Source organism: Leptidea sinapis, chromosome 4, assembly GCF_905404315.1.
Source record: "Leptidea sinapis chromosome 4, ilLepSina1.1, whole genome shotgun sequence".
In the NCBI taxonomy this organism is placed as follows: Eukaryota; Metazoa; Arthropoda; class Insecta; order Lepidoptera; family Pieridae; genus Leptidea; species Leptidea sinapis.
Genome location: NC_066268.1, coordinates 14,573,187 through 14,592,638, shown reverse-complemented (window position 1 = coordinate 14,592,638; position 19,452 = coordinate 14,573,187). Strand labels below are relative to the sequence as shown.

At 36.2% G+C, this 19,452-nt stretch overlaps 1 protein-coding gene across 2 annotated transcripts in view; it reads right to left on the bottom strand.

Moving 5' to 3' along the window:
* LOC126979915 (tribbles homolog 2-like) overlaps positions 1-18,843 on the bottom strand; it is a 38,585-nt gene extending 19,742 nt beyond the window's left edge. The window contains exons 1-3 of one of the 2 annotated variants that reach the window (XM_050829509.1): positions 18,576-18,843; positions 18,041-18,434; positions 13,262-13,551 (exon numbers count right to left, since the gene is read on the bottom strand). In XM_050829509.1, coding sequence (XP_050685466.1) covers positions 13,262-13,551; positions 18,041-18,343 — 593 coding nt within the window. In that variant the 5' untranslated portion in view covers positions 18,344-18,434; positions 18,576-18,843. Of the gene's footprint in view, positions 1-13,257; positions 13,552-18,040; positions 18,435-18,575 lie in introns of those variants that run through there. The other variant, XM_050829510.1, reaches the window with a different exon arrangement.
* Between the last annotated feature and the right edge of the window lie 609 nt (positions 18,844-19,452).

Here is a 19,452-nt window from a genome sequence, read left to right as displayed (position 1 = left end):
TTGTTCTTCAATCAAGAAGTAATATTACTGTTTTTGCCAACAGTACTGCAATAACTGTTAGTACAATCCGTCATCGTCATTATTGAAGAATTATGCTAGATTTATTTTAAGTTCAAAAAAATATAATCATTATATTTTTGGTTGGCTTACACGGTTGTTAATGGTACTGTACAAGGACTATTTTTGTCGTCAATCATTATACTAATGACGATTTAAGTAAAGCAAACACAAACGGGGAATTTACTTATGTATATATTATAAACTCTCATCGCTTCATATTAATTTCCAAAATTAATTGATTTTCAGTAAAACTGCTTAGTGACACTAGAAACGTTATAATTAAATGAATCAGGGTTATTATGACGTCACATAATGTGCCCTTAGGATCTCTTAACCTTGCGCCAGATTCTAAAACTTCTCAGTGTGTTTGTAATATATTAGAACCTTGCTTTATTATAAGCAATTTTTTTTAAGTAAAAAAAAAATATTTTGGACATTTTAATTTAAACAGACCAGTTTAAATTTAATATATCATATAAAATTAAAAAAATATGAATTTTTTAAGGACAAATGAACTTGCTAGAGTATCTAATTCTTAATTTTACGACATAGAAGCACTTTGTATGAAACAGTGTGACATTTTACTTGTTTGCCTGTATTGATTTCACCCGGACAAGTCAGGAGAGGCTGCTACTTTTGTAATTATCATCAGCCGGAAGACGTCCATTATTGGACAAAGGCTTTCTTGTGGGAGTCCTACCAACACGGCGTTTAATGTACGTGGTCGCCATTCGAGGACTTTACTGCTCCAACGATGTGCCCTGCCCACTGCCACTTCAGATTGGCAATAATTTGGTCTATGTCGGTAACTTTGGTTCTCCTACTACATCCCCTCGGCAGGCACACTCCGAGCACAGTCTTTCCATTGCCCTCTGAGCGATCAGGCACATAGCGACCACGTCTACATACCGTAAGTCATCACTAGCAACACACACTGGCTGAAAACCTTCGTGTTCAGACACTCTTTGTAATATATCGATATAATTATTGTCCCGGCGTTACGCAACCAGTGACCGCCAAGGGAGACCACTCGGTCTCATATTATACGTATTCTTCAATCAGTCAGCCGAGGTCGAGAGCACAAAAAGAATATGGTTTCGCAACGCAACTTATTTCAATGTCATTGTGACGCCAAAACGGCCATTCAATTCAACTACTCCACAACTTTGTACGAAAAGCGGTCCTTTTTTTTTAGACAAGGATCTATGTTTCTTTGAATATGTTTTAACATTTAATCCACGCTTATTTAAAAGATTTAGTTATTTTTAATAAAAAAACTTATAATTTTAAAGCACTCGTGTTAAATTAAGCAATCTATTTATAAAAGCGATACAAAACTTTTAAACTTGTATTCGCAAGCTTTGTAGCCTTCACTCGTTTATAGGCACTGCGTATTACATATAGCTCCCAACATCCGAGGAATTTAAACTCTTAACACAACGTAATAAAATTGAAAATGTTTAAAACTCATTCAGAATAAATAACCGACCTCTAGTCTGGCTAGAAACCGGTTGTTAATTCGATCCATTTCAGATCAACTGCAATTAACGATGCACTATTTGCTCTAAACGATATATTTTAATATGACGGCAAACTCCATTATGACAAATATTTATGAGTTCATTCAAAATAAATATTTAGTTTAAAAATAATTATGTAGTGTTTGCTAAGATCACGTTTTTCTGTGAAATAAATGACTTTATTAACATAATCACGCGGAGGTGTCTTGCCGTTTGCGTCACGTCCTCTAAGTGACCGCGGGACGTGACGTCACTCCAGTTAGGACGATCCTACGCTGCACACGACAGGACAATCACCTCGAAACATTGTAAATGATCAGATCAGAAGATTCTGTTAGCTTGGATGTCTACAGAAAAAAATATATGTACTGAGTATTATAAGCTAAATTTTCATTTTTAGTACAGGCAAGTTTTACATTATGAACAATATTAACTAGGTAAGTACTTCTGATTGTGAAGTCTTAAATTAATGCATAGACTGGGTCAGTAGACACATATTTTATGATGTAATCTTAAATAACACCATTCAGAAAAAGTAACTTGTGTTAGAAATTATTTAATTAATATACCTAATTCATTGAATACCATTGTTTACAATCTCAGAAACAATTTGAGAAAAATAATACGAAACAATTAAAGAAACCATTTTCGCTCTGCTACTGAAAACAATGAAAAGGAAAATAAAGTCATAAACGTAGAAATATTTTTTTCTATGAATGTCGATACAATTATGGCGACCTTAGTAAAAAAAAATGAATAATTTGAAAACCCGTTTATGTAATGGATCGTTCAATTCACACTTAACATGTTTCTACTTGAGTTTCGCGTCATTTACCGATTTTATGATTGATTTAAACTTAGTTATAAATGCCAAGCTATTAATAAATACTCAGTAACTAAGGCCGGATATTACCGGAAAATTATGTCGCGGAAATTCCCTAGAAGATATTCAGATGATGTCAACCATTACGTACTTCATTAACACTCTTACTTATCAACATTTATGACGGAAACAATTCCATTGGTAATTAAGAAGCGTTCTTAGTAACGCTCTGATGAGAGGAAAATGGTCGGGATTTACGCGAATCAAAATATTTTATAGAGCGGAATAGTTCAAAGTTTGTTTGGGCTTTCGATCAATAAATATTCTTCAATGTTCCTTAACATATATGAAATAAAACCAAATAGTCTGTACTTCTTATCAGTACGACCTGTATAGCCGAGTGGTTAGCTATTCTAGCTACTAAGCTAAAGGTCCCGGGTTCGAATCCCGGTAGGTGCAAGCATTTATATGATGAATATGGATGTTTGTTTCCGAGTCATGGATGTTTATATGTATTTATCTTATATCTTTAAACGAGCAATTCTTGTATATATATATATATATAAATGGTAGTAATGGTAGGTAAATTTCGCCACTATATACAAGACTATTATAGCTCAGATGGGACATTGGGTGATCCGGATAGCAGAAGACCCCGGTTCGAATCCAGATGTCCTATTAGTTTTTTTTTTGTTTAAGTTTTGTACATTCTTAAAAATCCGAGCAAGGCTCGGTCGTCCGGATATTGTATATTTAAGTAAGTATATTGTATTAAATATATCGTTGTCTTGCAACCCATAACACAGGCTATATATGCCTAATTTGGGGCAAGATAATTTAAGTAAAAAGTGTGTCAATATTATTATTATTCTTATCAGGAGTTTCCTACCAGAAAGATCTTTGTACAAAATTTAGCATTACCAAATATCAAGTACCGAATTTTGATATATTACACATTAAATATCACTGTCGGCTTTCGTTGAAATATGTATATAAATACATATAAGCTTGATTATCTTATTAAATATGATATACTTATTACAATATTACTGAGAGAATAACCAAATAACGCGGAAATGATATCATTATTATTAGTACACTGACACATAGTGATATTTTTATTACATGTTTTCGTATCAACTTTCGTAAACATATCTGTACGCTTTGTTATATTATCAATAATACATGTAGGTTTGATTTCCGCCGCGGCCAGAATATCTGAATAACTTCTTGACAGGATATCAGTTGTCATATTTGATAGTCAAATGATAGAATTATATACAGCACAATGACGCAGGATTTAACACGAGGAACACTGAATTTCAAATGACCAGTTTAGGAAAGGAAGTTGTATAAGTGGTATGTAAAATACAGTTATAAATGGCCGTAGGTTCATTATCGAGGTGAGCGCATTTTAAATTCAATTGTGATTAAACAAAGAGGAAACTTAACAGGACAGACGCCGTGACACGAATATATTCTTTATTTCGTGATCGATACAGACGACTACGGACTACGGTGTTGAAGTTAATTTAGTTTAATTTGTTTATAACCAAATTTCTATTGAATTGCATTCACTCATTTTTAAAATATTTTAAAATTTTTCTTTACGCTAGACACTAGATACCTACGGTAAGCAATCTTTGCATATTCCAAAGCTCAACTACAACCAGTTAGATCTACGACAATGCCTACCTTGCTAGAAAACCAATGATAAAATGTTATGATAAAATTAATTTCATCTCATATACTTTGTCTGTTTTTTACTGTCTTACTAGCTGACCCGACAGACGTTGTTCTGTATATAATAAATAAAATAATGTTTTTTTATGAATTTGTCAATAATATATCATAACATCAACAATTACTTCGTAAATTATGCACCCTGCTGTCGTAATGAAAATGTTTCACAGCAGAACTGTCAAACCGTGCGTCAATAAATTCTCTCATAGAAATTATGTAGGACACATTAAAGGAAAAAAAAAAATATTGTTTTTATTTAATTTAGCAGCATTTTCCTATTTATTCACCTTTTAAACCTTCTCTGGACTTCCACAAATAATTCAAGACCAAAATTAGCCAAATCGGTCCAGCCGTTCTCGAGTTTTAGCGAGACGAACAAACAGCAATTCATTTAAATATATATATATATATATATATATTAGTTCCAGTTGCTATATTATAAGACTTAGCTGACTTGACGTAAAAGTTCGCAGTCCGTACCAAATATTGAAATGTAATCGAGTTAGAACTCCGAGTATGGATTATTTCAGACAATGAACCGGCGCAGTAATGACGGTGGCGTCTGAAGCGACTCTCAAACTCATCATAATTCTGACCACTTGCAGACCGGTTCGATGGCTTCAACAAGCGTATGTTTTATTCAAATTGGCGGTAATCAAAATGTTTTTCAAATACCTATCAATAAAGTTTCTATAGATAGATAGATAGATAGATAGATAGAGACATTTACTAAAGATTACTCGAAGCACGATTTATTAGTTGTCCCCACAAATTGTTTCCTAACGTCAATTTGAAAACAATGTTCACGTACAAAATTAACATTGAAACATCCCACTGAAATATCTTGCGTGACGTGGGTCATATACAAGTGACAGCGCTCGAATCAGATCAAGGCACAAACGTCATGAGCGCCTCCTCCGCAACCTTATAAAGTTTATTAATAGAAATTCGCAAGAGAAATTATTATGATGTTAAAAAGTTATTATTTGGCATTCAAGTGATTCTATTGTTCGTTATAGAAGTAGTAGGTTGCAGCGTCTGTGACGCAGTAGGTAGAACAGTTGACTCTCACTACTGTGCCCTCGGTTCGACCCTCACCTATGTGTTTACGTCTATGCGACGCTTTATAAGATTGGCAACGCTTTTGTCATTCCTCTGGCATTAGGGTTATATTTTACAGTGTTCGTAAGCTACAAAAGTAGACACCATACAGACACCAGAGACAAGACGCGTCCGAGCTGGTCGCGCGACCAAATTGGTTGCGTAACCAAACGGACACCAGGTGAGTGACTCTATAGAGCTCTATATATTTTGTTGGTAGCGGCGACTGGTTGCGGCACCGTGGTGTCCAAGCGTAATATAGCCTTTAAAATAGAGAAATAAAAATACATTTTCATTTTATATGAATTCAGATAGAAAGGGCTACTCCTGTTATAATAGTAATTAATTATATAAGTTATACATATTTATACGAAGCCATAAAGATTTACATAAATATCATGGATTGAAATCTCTACAAGGTGAACGTCCTTTTTCTGTACAATATGGACCCTTCGAACTCCAACATACCGTGACCAACCTCATTGTACCGTGAAAGTCTATTTTTATCTAAATTTAAAGTGAAATAAGGGGAAATACCAGGCAAACAGCAATGGGAAACAAATCTACCTACTTTTCAGAGTCGTAAACGTGTACGTTTCGACGTATCCAGGCTCATACTTGGGTCAAATGGCTGCCTTGCATTTGTTGTCAACTGTCAGGTCTCGCTTCAGCGAAATTGGTTCAAAGCAAGCTTTTGAAAGCTAAACAAAAAAGCTAGCGACTAAACAGGTAGCCAGGTCATTCGCCTGTAATACTGTGCATACGGACATAAATCCACTAGCTGCGGTCGCAAACTCTTCCAGAGTGAACGAGAACCAACGGAAAACTTGAATATATTTAAAAGTAGTCATGAGATAAACGAAAAAATTAAGGATCCTTCTGAGAATAAATTTCACAAAATTTAAAAGGAAGTTATAATCACATTTCAAAGATTTCTCTAAAGATTTATTTACGGCCGTTTTCAATAACCTATCTATCCTTAGTTTAACTTTCTATCCTTTTACGCTTACTTACATTTCAATAACCTATCGACATAAAGCATTGGACAAAAACTATGGATAAGATCTTGTCATTAAACGGTGACAGCAATATATAACTAGAGTTAGAGTACAACATTTAATAACTTGCTATGTCATTACAACGATCTCATAAAGGTAATATTTTTTTTAAATAATATCTATTTAAAGAAGAAATTTATTGCATACCAATTATATAAATTGGGTTATTTTTTTACTACTGCGATTTACAAATGTTGCAACCAAAAAAAAAATATCACTTTTTTGTGATATTTTAATGCAAACACAAACTACATAGTTTACTCTTGCAAGATCATTTTCGCTTCCATGAAACCTTATCGAAAGCCCCGCACCGTTGAAAACTGTTGAATTTTTTGTTTTTGTATGTGCATAAATACAAATCGCTCGAGACTTGGGGCGATGCTTTTTATGTGTTTTTGTCCAATGATTTATGTTACGTCTGACAAATTTTAGCTACAATATTTTTCGCAACATAAGTAGGTATTTGCATATCAGGAGTACAACGGAAAGATAATATAAACACTTAAGATAAGATAAACACAATTTCGAGCACTATACAATAATATCAATAAAGAACCGCATATACCTATCACCTATTTTAAACATAATGCCACTTAAATTTGAAAGAGGGCTACAAAAATAGAATATTGAGGGGTATTTTTCTATGATTCATCCCGAACCCTCTTTGTTAGCCTTCCCTCTCCGATGACGTCATAGCTATGACGCAGCCCCTTGCATTCATCATTGCAATGTCATACCCTGATTCATGGCTACATTGTTCCTCGAAGCCCGGCCATTACGGCCCAGTTATTTATACCACGAAAATAAAAGTTGTTAAAGAAAGTGCTGCGTAATCCGGTGAGTGTGTACCATTGTTGATCTTAGCCGCAGAGTTCAATATACCCATTCTTAAGATAACAAAGTTACCAAGCTCGCTCTTTAACTAATTATCAATGATATATTTTAATTTTTATTGTTAGGATGTTTCATGAACTGAAAGAACGACTCCCTTGTTTAACTACAGTTAAGTTTGTAATTCTTTAGTTGGGCAATGTATTTTAATAACATGATATGATTCTGAGAAAAAGAAAAGAGAGAAAATTGTTAAAGAACGTTTGGGAATTGTGACGAAATTCTTCTCAGAGCATAAATTTTCGAATGGGTGGTAGTTCTTAGACGTTAAATATATTATTTAAAATCTTATTTTGAATATAAAATAGAATTCAAATAAAACGTGATCCTTAATAAATGATTATAGTTAATAGCTTCACTATCAAGAAATAGCCTATAGTTCTGAGTCCTTCATGTGCTTTCAATGTTAAATTGTATCTAAGTGAGAATATAAAAGAAATGCAAGACGCGTGTCTCTTTCACGTTCAGTGGCTACGTTCCTCGCGAGCGCTCTTGTGAGACGGTGTCTGGGGGAACAATTATGAGCGAACTCGTCTTCAGACCGACTGCCACGTGCACGCTTTTTGCCTGGGGTGTAATGAAAGCATTTACTGGTCGCGTGGCGTTTTTTTGCGGACTTATGTGTCCTGGAACCCATATAGTTCGTTAGGCTTCAGCGAATGGAAACTATTTACAGTATAACTTAGTACACATACGGGATATCCTTTGTGATGTGGGCTTTCACTTTGCTCTAGACTATTGCAAGTTCATTTGTTTTTCATTCGTGAGTTTTGTGTAGTGAATAGAGGCATAAAATGGGGTATAGCATCATCATCCTTTCATCCGGAAGACGTCCACTGCTGGACAAAGGCCTCCCCCAAATTTTGTTCTCCTACGGATCTCCACATTTCGATCTCGCAGGCGAACTCCGAGCACAGCCCTCTCCATTGCCCTCTGAGCGACCGTGAGCTTCCCCATAAGGCCCATAGTTAGCCACCAAGTATTAATACACGAATAAGGGTATAGCATACATTCATCTAAATTACATATATTGATTTCAAAAGCATGTTGTGCAAGGCTTGTATGAGCTTAGATTTCTTCGGCTATTTTCGGTTATTGATAGCGAGCGGGTACGTACTCGTAGCCGAACGATGCATGTCACAACGCTGGTATATCTGTGGATAAGTGCGCGGTTACGCAAATCCGTAGATATGTCGGCTCAGCGCGGGCGCAGCCGGGCTTGCACAAGGTTTCGCAGACCTTTGTTTTACGCAACCAGATCGATTTAATAGTCTTGCGTTTCTCAGCTGCGAACACCTAAACACGAATTGAGAAATTGTCGCCAATTAATCATAGGCCCCGAACCGGTTCAAGTGGAAAGGCGCGACCGGAATAAGTCATACGCATCTATTGTGAATACGTTGTTCTAATGTTATTTGTATGTGAGCGGAGTTCGGTAGTCAGTTCTCAGAATGTCGCATTGTGATGTGAGTAGTGAGTGAGGGTAATGTATGTCCGAGATCAATGCACTAGGTCCGCATCCGGTAGCCGCGTCCGGTGTTTTCGTACCACCAAAAAAGGTGCGAACAACGCGTATTTATAGTGATGACGAACCCTCGCCTCGTCCTCGTCAGACTCGATATTTAAAAAGCGCCGTAGGTGTTGCGATTGAAAGCATTCCTTTCACATTACTTGTGTATCGTGTGAGGTTTTAACGAGTTCAGTTGTTACTGGTTCCGCACGAGCGCCCGGCGAGGCGGTCGCGACTCGCGCCGCGGCTGCGTCGGCGACATTGGCACACTTGCGGCGACCTCCGCGCCACTAACTCGACCGAGGCCACCAGCGATCGCCCCAGAACATCATACACATCCGAATTCCGGCACGCCCGAACCGTGTTATATAAACCCGCATTAAATCCCCCGTGAAAACAACATAGTAACAACACTTCCATTGCCAAAACAATTGCGCAGCTCGTGAAACGCTTACGCAACTAAAGACATCTGTATCGTTATAATCTCAGAACACAAGATACGGGTATATATCTATTGAATTACGGAGCGCCCATATTATGCAAATACAGCGTTGTAATACAGCAATAAGTTGCACCACGAACCATTGGCAACACATTTCAAAACGTTTTCAAAATAGCCGATGTAGGTGCATGTATAACTCACCGTTCTCGCTGCCAGCTCAACAATAATCGTTTTGGGAGTTGATTTCGATTGCATGTTTACAAAATTACAGGATGCCTCGCGTGTTCTAAGAATAAACGGTTCTAAATGAAGTTTAAATAAGATTGGTAGAGATGTGGTGTCAGCCGTGAGCGGTGGCCGGGCTGGTATGCGACATGTCGGCGTCTACCGCGACTATCGAACACTCATTTGGCACATCCGCCTCAGCTTGCCAGCGCGGCTAGCGAATTATATTTGCATCGTCTGCACACATATTTACTGTACTAGTAGCGACTCTCAAACAATCTTTTCGTCAGCAACACGCTACAGAAACCTAATGATACAGCAGCTCCTTATCAAGTGTCAGATTGCGTAATAAAATACCCTTTGTAACACAATTGTTTGCCGAGTATTCGATCCGGCTTCTGAAATCCACGTTACGCAAAAAACGTGGATTGTGTTTTGTTACCTGCGAGTTTTATTCCAGTATTATTACTATGCGGAGGAGGCAGGACCAGGTAAGCACAATGTCATGAAGATAGTTTTATACCTGAGCCCATTTACAAAGGATCCACTTTGTATCTTTGCAAGATGGAAGTCGGGCACCTCAATGTCTGGTGTAGACGCATTTTAGATATTATAAAAAACATTGTTGAAAATTGAAGATGCAACTATTACAATGGATGCTCCAACACGTGAATATATTTCCGTTTTCCGGTCGTTGTTGACAAAATTAGGGATTATTCATACAAAGGTTTACAAGGAAACATCCGGCTTTCAGTAATTGAATTTGCAATGGTTACTTTGCATCGTTGTCGTTTCTTTACAAAATATTTGGGACTGGCTAAATCACCTGTTCATTTCCTCGTAATAACTTACCTACATTATATTGTAACAAATTCACCGAAAAAAACCATTTATTTCCATAAAAGTATTCCAACTTATGTATGTACCTACATATATATGCACAATTCTTAACTAATTCTATACGAATACTCGATCTAATGAAATTGCAACTTTTTATTGAACTCGTGATTAATTTATAAAATATATTTACAATTTCTAATATAATTATTGTGGTATACAGTTACGCGAACTGAGCAAAGAAAATCTATTTAGAACCGTAACACAGAATCAATATTAATGAGATGCTTTTAAAAACATGAGACCCCGAGCACCGATCGCACCGAGAAGTCTACCGGATGACTGGAATTAATGATCAGGGGTGCTTTTGTAGAAGACGTGAGAACGTAGGTCGAAGGGCGGGCACTTGCTCATATTGCACCTTCCAAATATGATCGCTATTCTCACGATCGCAAAGAATAAGAGAATTATCTTGACCATTTCAACATGTGCATAATCATTAGAATTTATTAGGGCCAAACAAGGTCAGCTGCCCATATGCAAATTTTGTGCTGACCGGTTAGATATCATTTGAGAAATTCTCTGGGAAAGTTAAATATTTTTCTGTTCCGGCTTTTGGATCATTCGTATCCTCTCAGCTGTCTACCTGACCTATCGTAGGAAATCTCTACAAAAAAGTTATATTTCCGTTCCCAACATTACAGGATTTCGGACACATGCCAAATCTAGAAACACATCTGTGATATCCTGCTTCATTAACGGTCAAGGTTTTTATAAGTAATGTCAGATGTTGGAACGAGTATATAATGTTATGCAATATCAATGTGATAATATCATAAAAACTATAATGTTAAAATTCCTGCTTTGAGCAGGCACATCGAAAAGGCTTCCTCAAGTCGTGATGCGACTCTCTGCGGCTGTTATTACGTAAAGGGTAGCGAGCAAAAGTTTTTAGATTTTAAACACGGGGAGCTTTTAGTTCAGAGAACGAAGCTTTTGATAACACTCGCTTTGATGATACTCGCAAAAAGGGTATTAAATTTTATCCTTTCCTCTTGTAAGCCAACTGTCGTTTCAAAGGCAGGTTGATATTAGTACCTAAAATGGATATCATTTGGGACTGCAGTTTATTACGTCTCGTGTACTCCTGCCAAAAATGTCAATGACAAAGGGCAACGAACAAGGGTCGTCGAAAGCAAATAAAACGGTCACCCTCACGTTTGTGTAGGCGTAAATAAGTTGGGGATACATTGATCTCACAAATAAAATGGTATCGTACGAAACATATTACTAAGACAAGCCTATTCGAAATTCTAATACCTACACCGTGATGTATACTTCTTTTACAAGTTGAATTCACATTACAAAGTCTATTTTAAAGTAACAGTCAATATATCTTACAAAGAAACCCTATTAACGTAACAAAGTAAAGGTCGGGATAAAGTATGTGGGACAGGTGAACGATGAAATTTATTGAAATCAATAGGAATGTAGTCGTTACTCGTTACCTATAGAAGAAGGGTGCATAGGTGTAACTTGTTTACTAAGGGTTGATCTGAGGTCAGGTGCTCCCATGAGGGTAGGCAGGTACCCGCATCCAGAATGAGGGTACTATCTGTGGAGATGTTGTTGCGGTGCGCTGGCGCATAGCCGATCACCCTTGACCCGATTGTGCTGTATTGTACGCAGCAATGACACTGTTCGCCTTGAGCCTAGCATTGCCGGAGATATTCGCAACAATGGAGGCCAGATAACATTTCAAAAGTTCAAAAATCCGCCAGTTACTACCGGCTGTCCGTAATTAATATTGTTGGTTAATGTTTTGTAACTCGCCGAGTTTATCCTTTGAATGATATTGTAACATTTATGTGCAAGGAATGTTTCAGCTGATAATATTTAGCTATCCAGTGCTACCATGTACAAGGCGCCTTCCAAGTTTTATCACGTAAATGGCTATAATGAATTGCTTTCTTGATAACTGTTTATCGGCAGTCGTACAAGGCACTATCGGCCACAAAGAGGAAATGACGCGCTACTTAAAAAACAACATGTTTCCGTTTCCCCTTAGTACCTCATGCGCTTTTTACGCTATTTCTCACGACTCATCTCTATTGGGCGGTGAAAAGGAAGTCATTGATTGATTTGACGACAGCGATCATGTATCTTAGCCTCTATGCTATAAAAAAGAAATCGATTCAACTATTGTTGTGCTCTTTAATGAAAATAACGAAACAGCTTTATCGAAACAACCATGAACATTGCGTCAGGTTGCTGTTTTACTACAAGTTCCGAGCCCAATCGGAAGTAAGGGCCATAACTACGCAAATATTATGATGTAGTTATTACAAAAGTTGCTTATGCGAAACAAGATTTCTCTGCTTACAAAACTTGCCAGCACAAACAGTTGTAACTCTACTGACTTATAAATTTGGAGTCTATAAGAATTTTATTCTAGAGAAATGTATAATCTTTTATAAGGTTTCTTTTTTGTTTTTCTTCTATCGCACATCGTCAAGAGCTTCAATTATCATGTATATACATGATAATTGACTTCTTTAATATTAACTGCGGCTTTACGAGAAACGGATATGCTGACAATGGCTCATTATTTAAACATTTAGTTCGCAACCTCAAAACGTACTTTATGCTTAATGATGAAATATTGCTTAATAAATTGATTGTTTATGCAATTACAACAGTGGATAGGTTTCGTATTGAAATATTGATATTTAGCTACCTTATAGGGCTAATTTAAGGAGGATTAAATGTGGAAAAATATTATCTAATTTCATCAATTCACTTCCAATGTTGAATTTAATTTACTTCACCACAGATTCGGCGTAAATTACTTGAGCATATTAAATCAGAACGCCACACATCCAGATAGTGAAGATGATATTCAAGATTCTGGCGTGTCGTGCGAAGGTAAAATTTTGAAAGTTAATTTTTAAAATCAATATTTTTGATCCTCATATATGCTTAAGAGTTTAGAGGGAAATATTATATTACAGAAAAAAGTTTAAATGGAAAATTATAATTTCTGAGACTTACCTTTGAGGGTCGGCAAAGACGAATTTCCGCAATTTGAGATCCCGTAACACGATTCCTTGTTCGTGACACGCTGCTACAGTTTCCGCCATTTGCCTAAAGAGTCTCCTAGCTTCATGTTCTCGTAACCTCTTTCTCGCTCTGACATACGAATGTAGATCTGAGTGCGAGCGAGGGAATATTAGGTAGACTCGTTTGTCTCCAACCAGAACTTCGTGGATGGGATTGACATGTGGATGTCCGTCGAGGCGGTAGTGGGCTTGTAATAAGCTACTACAGTCCCTTGATACTACCTGGAAAGAAGAAGACTTCTTGAAACATACATCCAGAACATGACCGCCATCTTTGAAAACACAGATAGGACCGCTAGTAGCAAGTGTTGGCAATTTAATTGCGCAGGTACATGATAGCGTACTTTTATAATGGACTTCACCCCGATTCCCCCGCGAATGAGACCCTTACTTTTCTCTTTCGTATATCATGGACACTGGTCAAGATCCGTGCTATAATAATGGCGTATCACATTTTTAACCAAAATTACTTAAGTAGAGTAAGTTTTTTTACTAACCGATAACTAAGTTAATTGATATTAGCAAATATAAAGGCGAGTAATAAATAATTGAGAGGAACTTCCTCCATGTATTCACCATGGGGGTGCCCGGCTATCGTGTGGCAGATCAAGCAACTCCGAACAGCGAGAGTTGTGACTCGGTAGCAGGTTTATTGGCGCCCCCTGATGGCGATTTACATCAGCACTCCCCTTCACTATTAGCGTTGCTCTCTCTGCCTAGCCAAATTTGGTAAGAATCTGGTAGTGCAACTTTAGAAGTCCGTTCTAGTTCTGCAGATTTAGATAGGCCAAAGTCCTTTAGAATAGATTGTAGAGATTTTGTTGGTACACCTCTCTCATGTCATAAACTCAATCATTTTATAGAACAACTTGATAAATTTAAACTTTATATGCGCGAACTTTAGTAAACGCGTTAATTCAAGCGTATGCTTTGTTAGCTTGATCTTACACCGTGTTTATTAACATCATTATAGACACAACACTACTCCTCGGATAAACTGGAAGTAACTAGTCTGAATACAAGTTCTAGGGCTGGAATAAACCATTTCTATTGAAATCAATATATCGATACCTCAGTTCCAAAGGGTAACAATTTAGAAAAAGGTTCTAAAAGAAAAGATCTCGAGTTGTTACTGTTTGAAACGAAAATATTCTAGACTTATGAAGACATTTTGGAAGTAACAACTAATCTGCATTCACTTATCGACTTGTTTCGCTGTGTTAATAGTACGCTATCGTTTATGGAACAATTTCTCATACTTATCTCAAACTTACTGAATTTTTGACTTGTTATACTTTGGAACTGAGGTAGGTCCTATTGATATGATTTTAACAATCAGTTTGGAAATATTCAATGTTTGTATTTAATATTCTAACGGATAATTGTTAATATAAAAAACATTTCTGCAAATTTCTTTGTAAGCCTAAGATCTTACATAATAAAAAGTCCAGTACAAAATGTCTATGACCTAACTACGCAGTTGTTATTTAAGTTGAATACAAGTACCGGTCTTGAAATACAAAAGATGTCTAGTACTCAAAGAAACAGTATAAAAGGGCTCCTAAATGAATAACGAAGCGAGACATTAAGTGAATAAGGCTTGACCCTCTGCGAATAAGAAGATAGCTTCAAACGGAATTGAAGATGCGGGTTATATCTGAGCTTTAATGTCCACCGGGCTGTGCCAAGGTTCTGTTTTTATTTTAAACATATTTTCTTATAGGCGATAGAAAATAATTCAGAGTTCAGCATAGTTCTCACTTGTGTTATAAACCTTTTTTGGTAAATGTATATTACTTATTATAATATATGTACTTAAATTGTGTGACGTAAACATAACGGATGTTATTAATGGTCCTGTTTTATTTTGTTTTATGTCTTATTATGTTTTATGTCTGTATTATGTCCGAGATTATTTTGGGCTGAGTGGTCACTGAATACTTATTTTAGAATAGGAACGAAATGTCAACGACTTTGTAAATATATTCCGAATCTTTTCCGCCCGTCTGTAAATGAATCACGACTTACGAAAATACTTTTCAAACAAAACTTTGATTTAGACGTTTATTGAATTAGTTTATAATATTATGACCTATTTTAAGTTGCGAAAAAGTTCCGATAAGAATTCACAATTGATAATGTTTTGCTCGAGACGATTCGGCAACTAACCTACTTTTAAATATCTTGTTTGTATATGTTGTTGGCGTAAATATTTTGCATGTATTTTATATATCTAATAATTTACGAAAATGTTCAGAATTTATTTTTCAATCCACATTAGAACTATTCAAACTAGAATTGTACCAGGTAATAAATTGAAAATTTTTATCAGACTGTGCCAAATGTATTTACCTACACTAAGCAAATTTGAAAATCTATCAAACGGCACTAAATCTGTTACGCCTTGTATGTCGCGTATTTTCTCTACATAATTATGTTGCTTTGTTTACGATAGCTTTACTTACAACGTTCGTGAGCAGCAATGAACTTGCTACATTCTCGATGACGCTGGCTTAGTGGGGGGAGTGGTAGGGGGGCCAGCTAGCCTTGTTATGACATTCGACAGTTTGATGTGTTATCAGTTTCACAATGTCAATGAGAAGGCCATATTTAGCGTACGATGCCTCGTGTAAAACTAACATAATAATATATCAAACCTAATGTGTAAATTATAGACTACACTAATGCAAATGAACCTTCTAAAAATAATATCTTTTAACATATTTGACATGCAATCCTACACAGTGTACAAAACACACTTTTTAAGGTTAACTAAGGTTTTTTCTGTTTCTACAAATTACTATCAAATATTAAAATATGAATTTGTTCAAATTAAACTTCACGATTACAACAGGGATAAATAGGCGCCATTTTGAAAATTGAGTTAGGGCATTAATTGTATAGCGTAATAGCTGCTTAAAGGTACACGAGTAGCTGTGTCGGTAACAACTAACAGGCTGTGTTGTAAATACGTTTAGCAACGATAACGTTGCCACACTTAACCTTGCCAAGTTCTCACGCGGGAAGTGCCTATTCTGTGCCTTGACAATACCTGTATGTAGCCTTTGTTAAATGGATGTATATCCTCAATCCTGTGTTCATATATGAATTATGAAGTTTTCAAATAATTTGTTACTACAAAATTACTACGAATTGTTATGTACATACCTCTATAAACATTATTTGAGACTAGACATTTCCAAATTGGCACAATATTGTTAATTCATAACAATTTTCTGAAAAAACAGCATTCAGATGATTCGGCAATAATGCGTTTTTAAATTTAGAACGTCTTGATGACTTGAGCTATTCGTTGGTTGCTCTACGGCTAATCGTCGCCGGCTTCGCTTTTTAAATACAAAGAGGCAACAATCCTATTATACAGCCAAAACAGTTATATCGATAAAAATCAACAGTAATTGTGTACCTATGTTGCGAAAGTCGATACATGACATTGTAAAAACGATGCTTTGTGGCCTACAAGTGCGATCGAGCAGCACGAGACCATGACATATAAAGTATGACACCGATGTTGAACAGAGACGCAGCTATTATACAGTAAATTGCGTTTGCGCATAAAAAATGCAATTCTATCTATGCAGTTACATGTGTGTATTAATGTTATGCATAATTAAAGATAAATTTTAAGTAATTAAGCAAATAGGTATATTAAGTGGAGTTAACAAGGACACGTTTACTGATATTTTTCAATATTATAAATAAATGATCGTTTGGTGTATATATAATATACATAAAAGTTTTATTAGTTATAAATAATGACAGATGAAGCATTACATTTTAAATACCTTTTTTTTTGGATATTATTAGGCACTATTCGCATGTTCTTCATTAGTAATAACTATTAATAAATAAAATATTGATAATAGGTGCCAATAAATTTTAATTTATTGATTGTTATTACTATACGCTTTTAAATTAGATTGATTTGATAATGGAGTTAATGTTTGTTACATAATTTCGTTTACGTAAACTAATAATGTCGGATTTACTTTATATGTATACTAAGTTTACAAATGTTGGTAAATGGCAAAGCGCGATAAAGGAACTGCATGTGGGCATATTATTTAATTTGGCTTATCTCCATGGGGTTTCGATTCCGTGGGACAAAATCAAACCCTTTCATAAACTGTTTATTGCTACTTTTTTAACTATGTAACCAATTAGACATTCCTAATGATATAAATCTTACATATTCAGTTGCTTATTAGCACGTAAGTTCAAAATTTATATTCTGGATAAATAGAAGGTAATTAAGTAGGTACCTACCTCATACTATTATCTATTACGTATTTTTTTATATCGTTGTGAACATAATGACTGTGGTTCTATATAATTGAGAAATAATCGATATAATCATTTAATTGTTGTAAAACACTTTTTAATTATTAACTTAGTAATTAAAAAGAAAACCAATTAAACTTAAAACTTAAATACGTATGCCAAGGTAAATTACTAAATAGTTATTCTGAGGGGGTAGTTCTAAATTTAAAATTATCAACGACTTTTCAATGTTTTGAATTACCTTTGTGGTAGGGACAGTCAAGAAGTGACACTATCATATTATAGTTTGTAGTCGTAGGAGTGGTGAGCAGGTAAGGTGGGTTGTTTGCTAAACCAATTTTATATAGCACAGACGCCGTCTGACTGGTTTTCGTTACAACTGTGGTTTCATCATATTAATAGGACTTACTTTGCAAACGTATTCCTCTTGTGTGCGCACATCCACACATCGACAGAGCGACGAACCCTCGACTTGTTCTAGGAGGAGGTACTTCTCAGCGACCAGAGAGGCTTGGAACTGGTGTTGCGGAGGACTGGGGCTGGCTGGCGCTGGGCTAGTGGGCGAGGGTGCTGCCGACAGTCGCTCCGCCAGGGATGGCGACTGCGACCTCTCGTCAGCCTTCGTGTCTTCGCCCCCAGGAGCAACCGGACCTGTCACATCAGGCTTGCTCATCCGCAGCGGCCACATCACGGTAGGCGATCCGGGATCCATCACTCAACACTTGACACTGTCACAATAACACTAAAGTACACAAAACACAAACACTTAAACGTAGCAGGAACTATGAAGAGATGAGCATGATCTGAAACAACAAAAATCCATTTGTAATCTTACAAAATCACGTCGGTTGCGAATTTATTGCGAACTGCAGCAGGATTTCAAAACGAACTATGAGACAATCGAAGGGGAAATTATAAAATGTGTATACGAATGTTGTACGAACCTTGAAATCAACTGCCCTGAGTGGATATCGAACCAAAATTTGACTGTCCGTCGTTGTAAAGTACGGGGTAACTGTTGTGAATCACGAGAAATAGTTTCCAGTAATTCGAGCAGGTATAGACAGGCCAATATTTTGGGCCGGTGTCCGCTCGGGTTTGCAATAAACTAAACGAACACACAACCTCCTTGCACTAACGCCATTGCGAGACTGATTCTGATTTCGTTTCGGGGCCGACGCGTCGCGCGAATGCGTTCGGTCGGAGCTTCGGAACGGCAACCGAGCCAATGTCCAATGTCGACACACCGTGCCAGCTTGCGTAGTACGCAAGAATACGCCATGTGGCTCGAAGTGCAATTGTTGTTATATATCTGTCTCTGTCTATCCCCCAGAAGCACGTTAGTTTGGAGAGCGACAGAAATACACCATTCATTCAGATTTGGCAATTGCGGTCGGTGATGTTCAAACAGGCTGATTAATTTTCAACTTTTCATTAATTTTCTCAATACAGTCATGAGGTTGAGTAACTTTAAAAACTCCTAATATATAAAAAATTATTACCTATTACATTTATTTTTGATATCTGTTGCACTACTACTACTTTGATTATAATTAATTACCTATTACTTTAATGTAGAATTATTGTCATTACTATTAATAACTATTATTACCTAGATAACTTTTAAGCTGTCAATATGTTTGTTGGTTCCCAATTTTAGACTATCGAATATCGATAAATCAACAAAAAAACAAATTCCAAATTACAATTCATGGAGGTACCTACCTACTAAAGTTGTTATTAAGTAAGTATGTATATGTTATAATCCATATCTAAGTGTCTGGGCTAGCCATTATTTTATTTATAAAAATAGATTGTAAT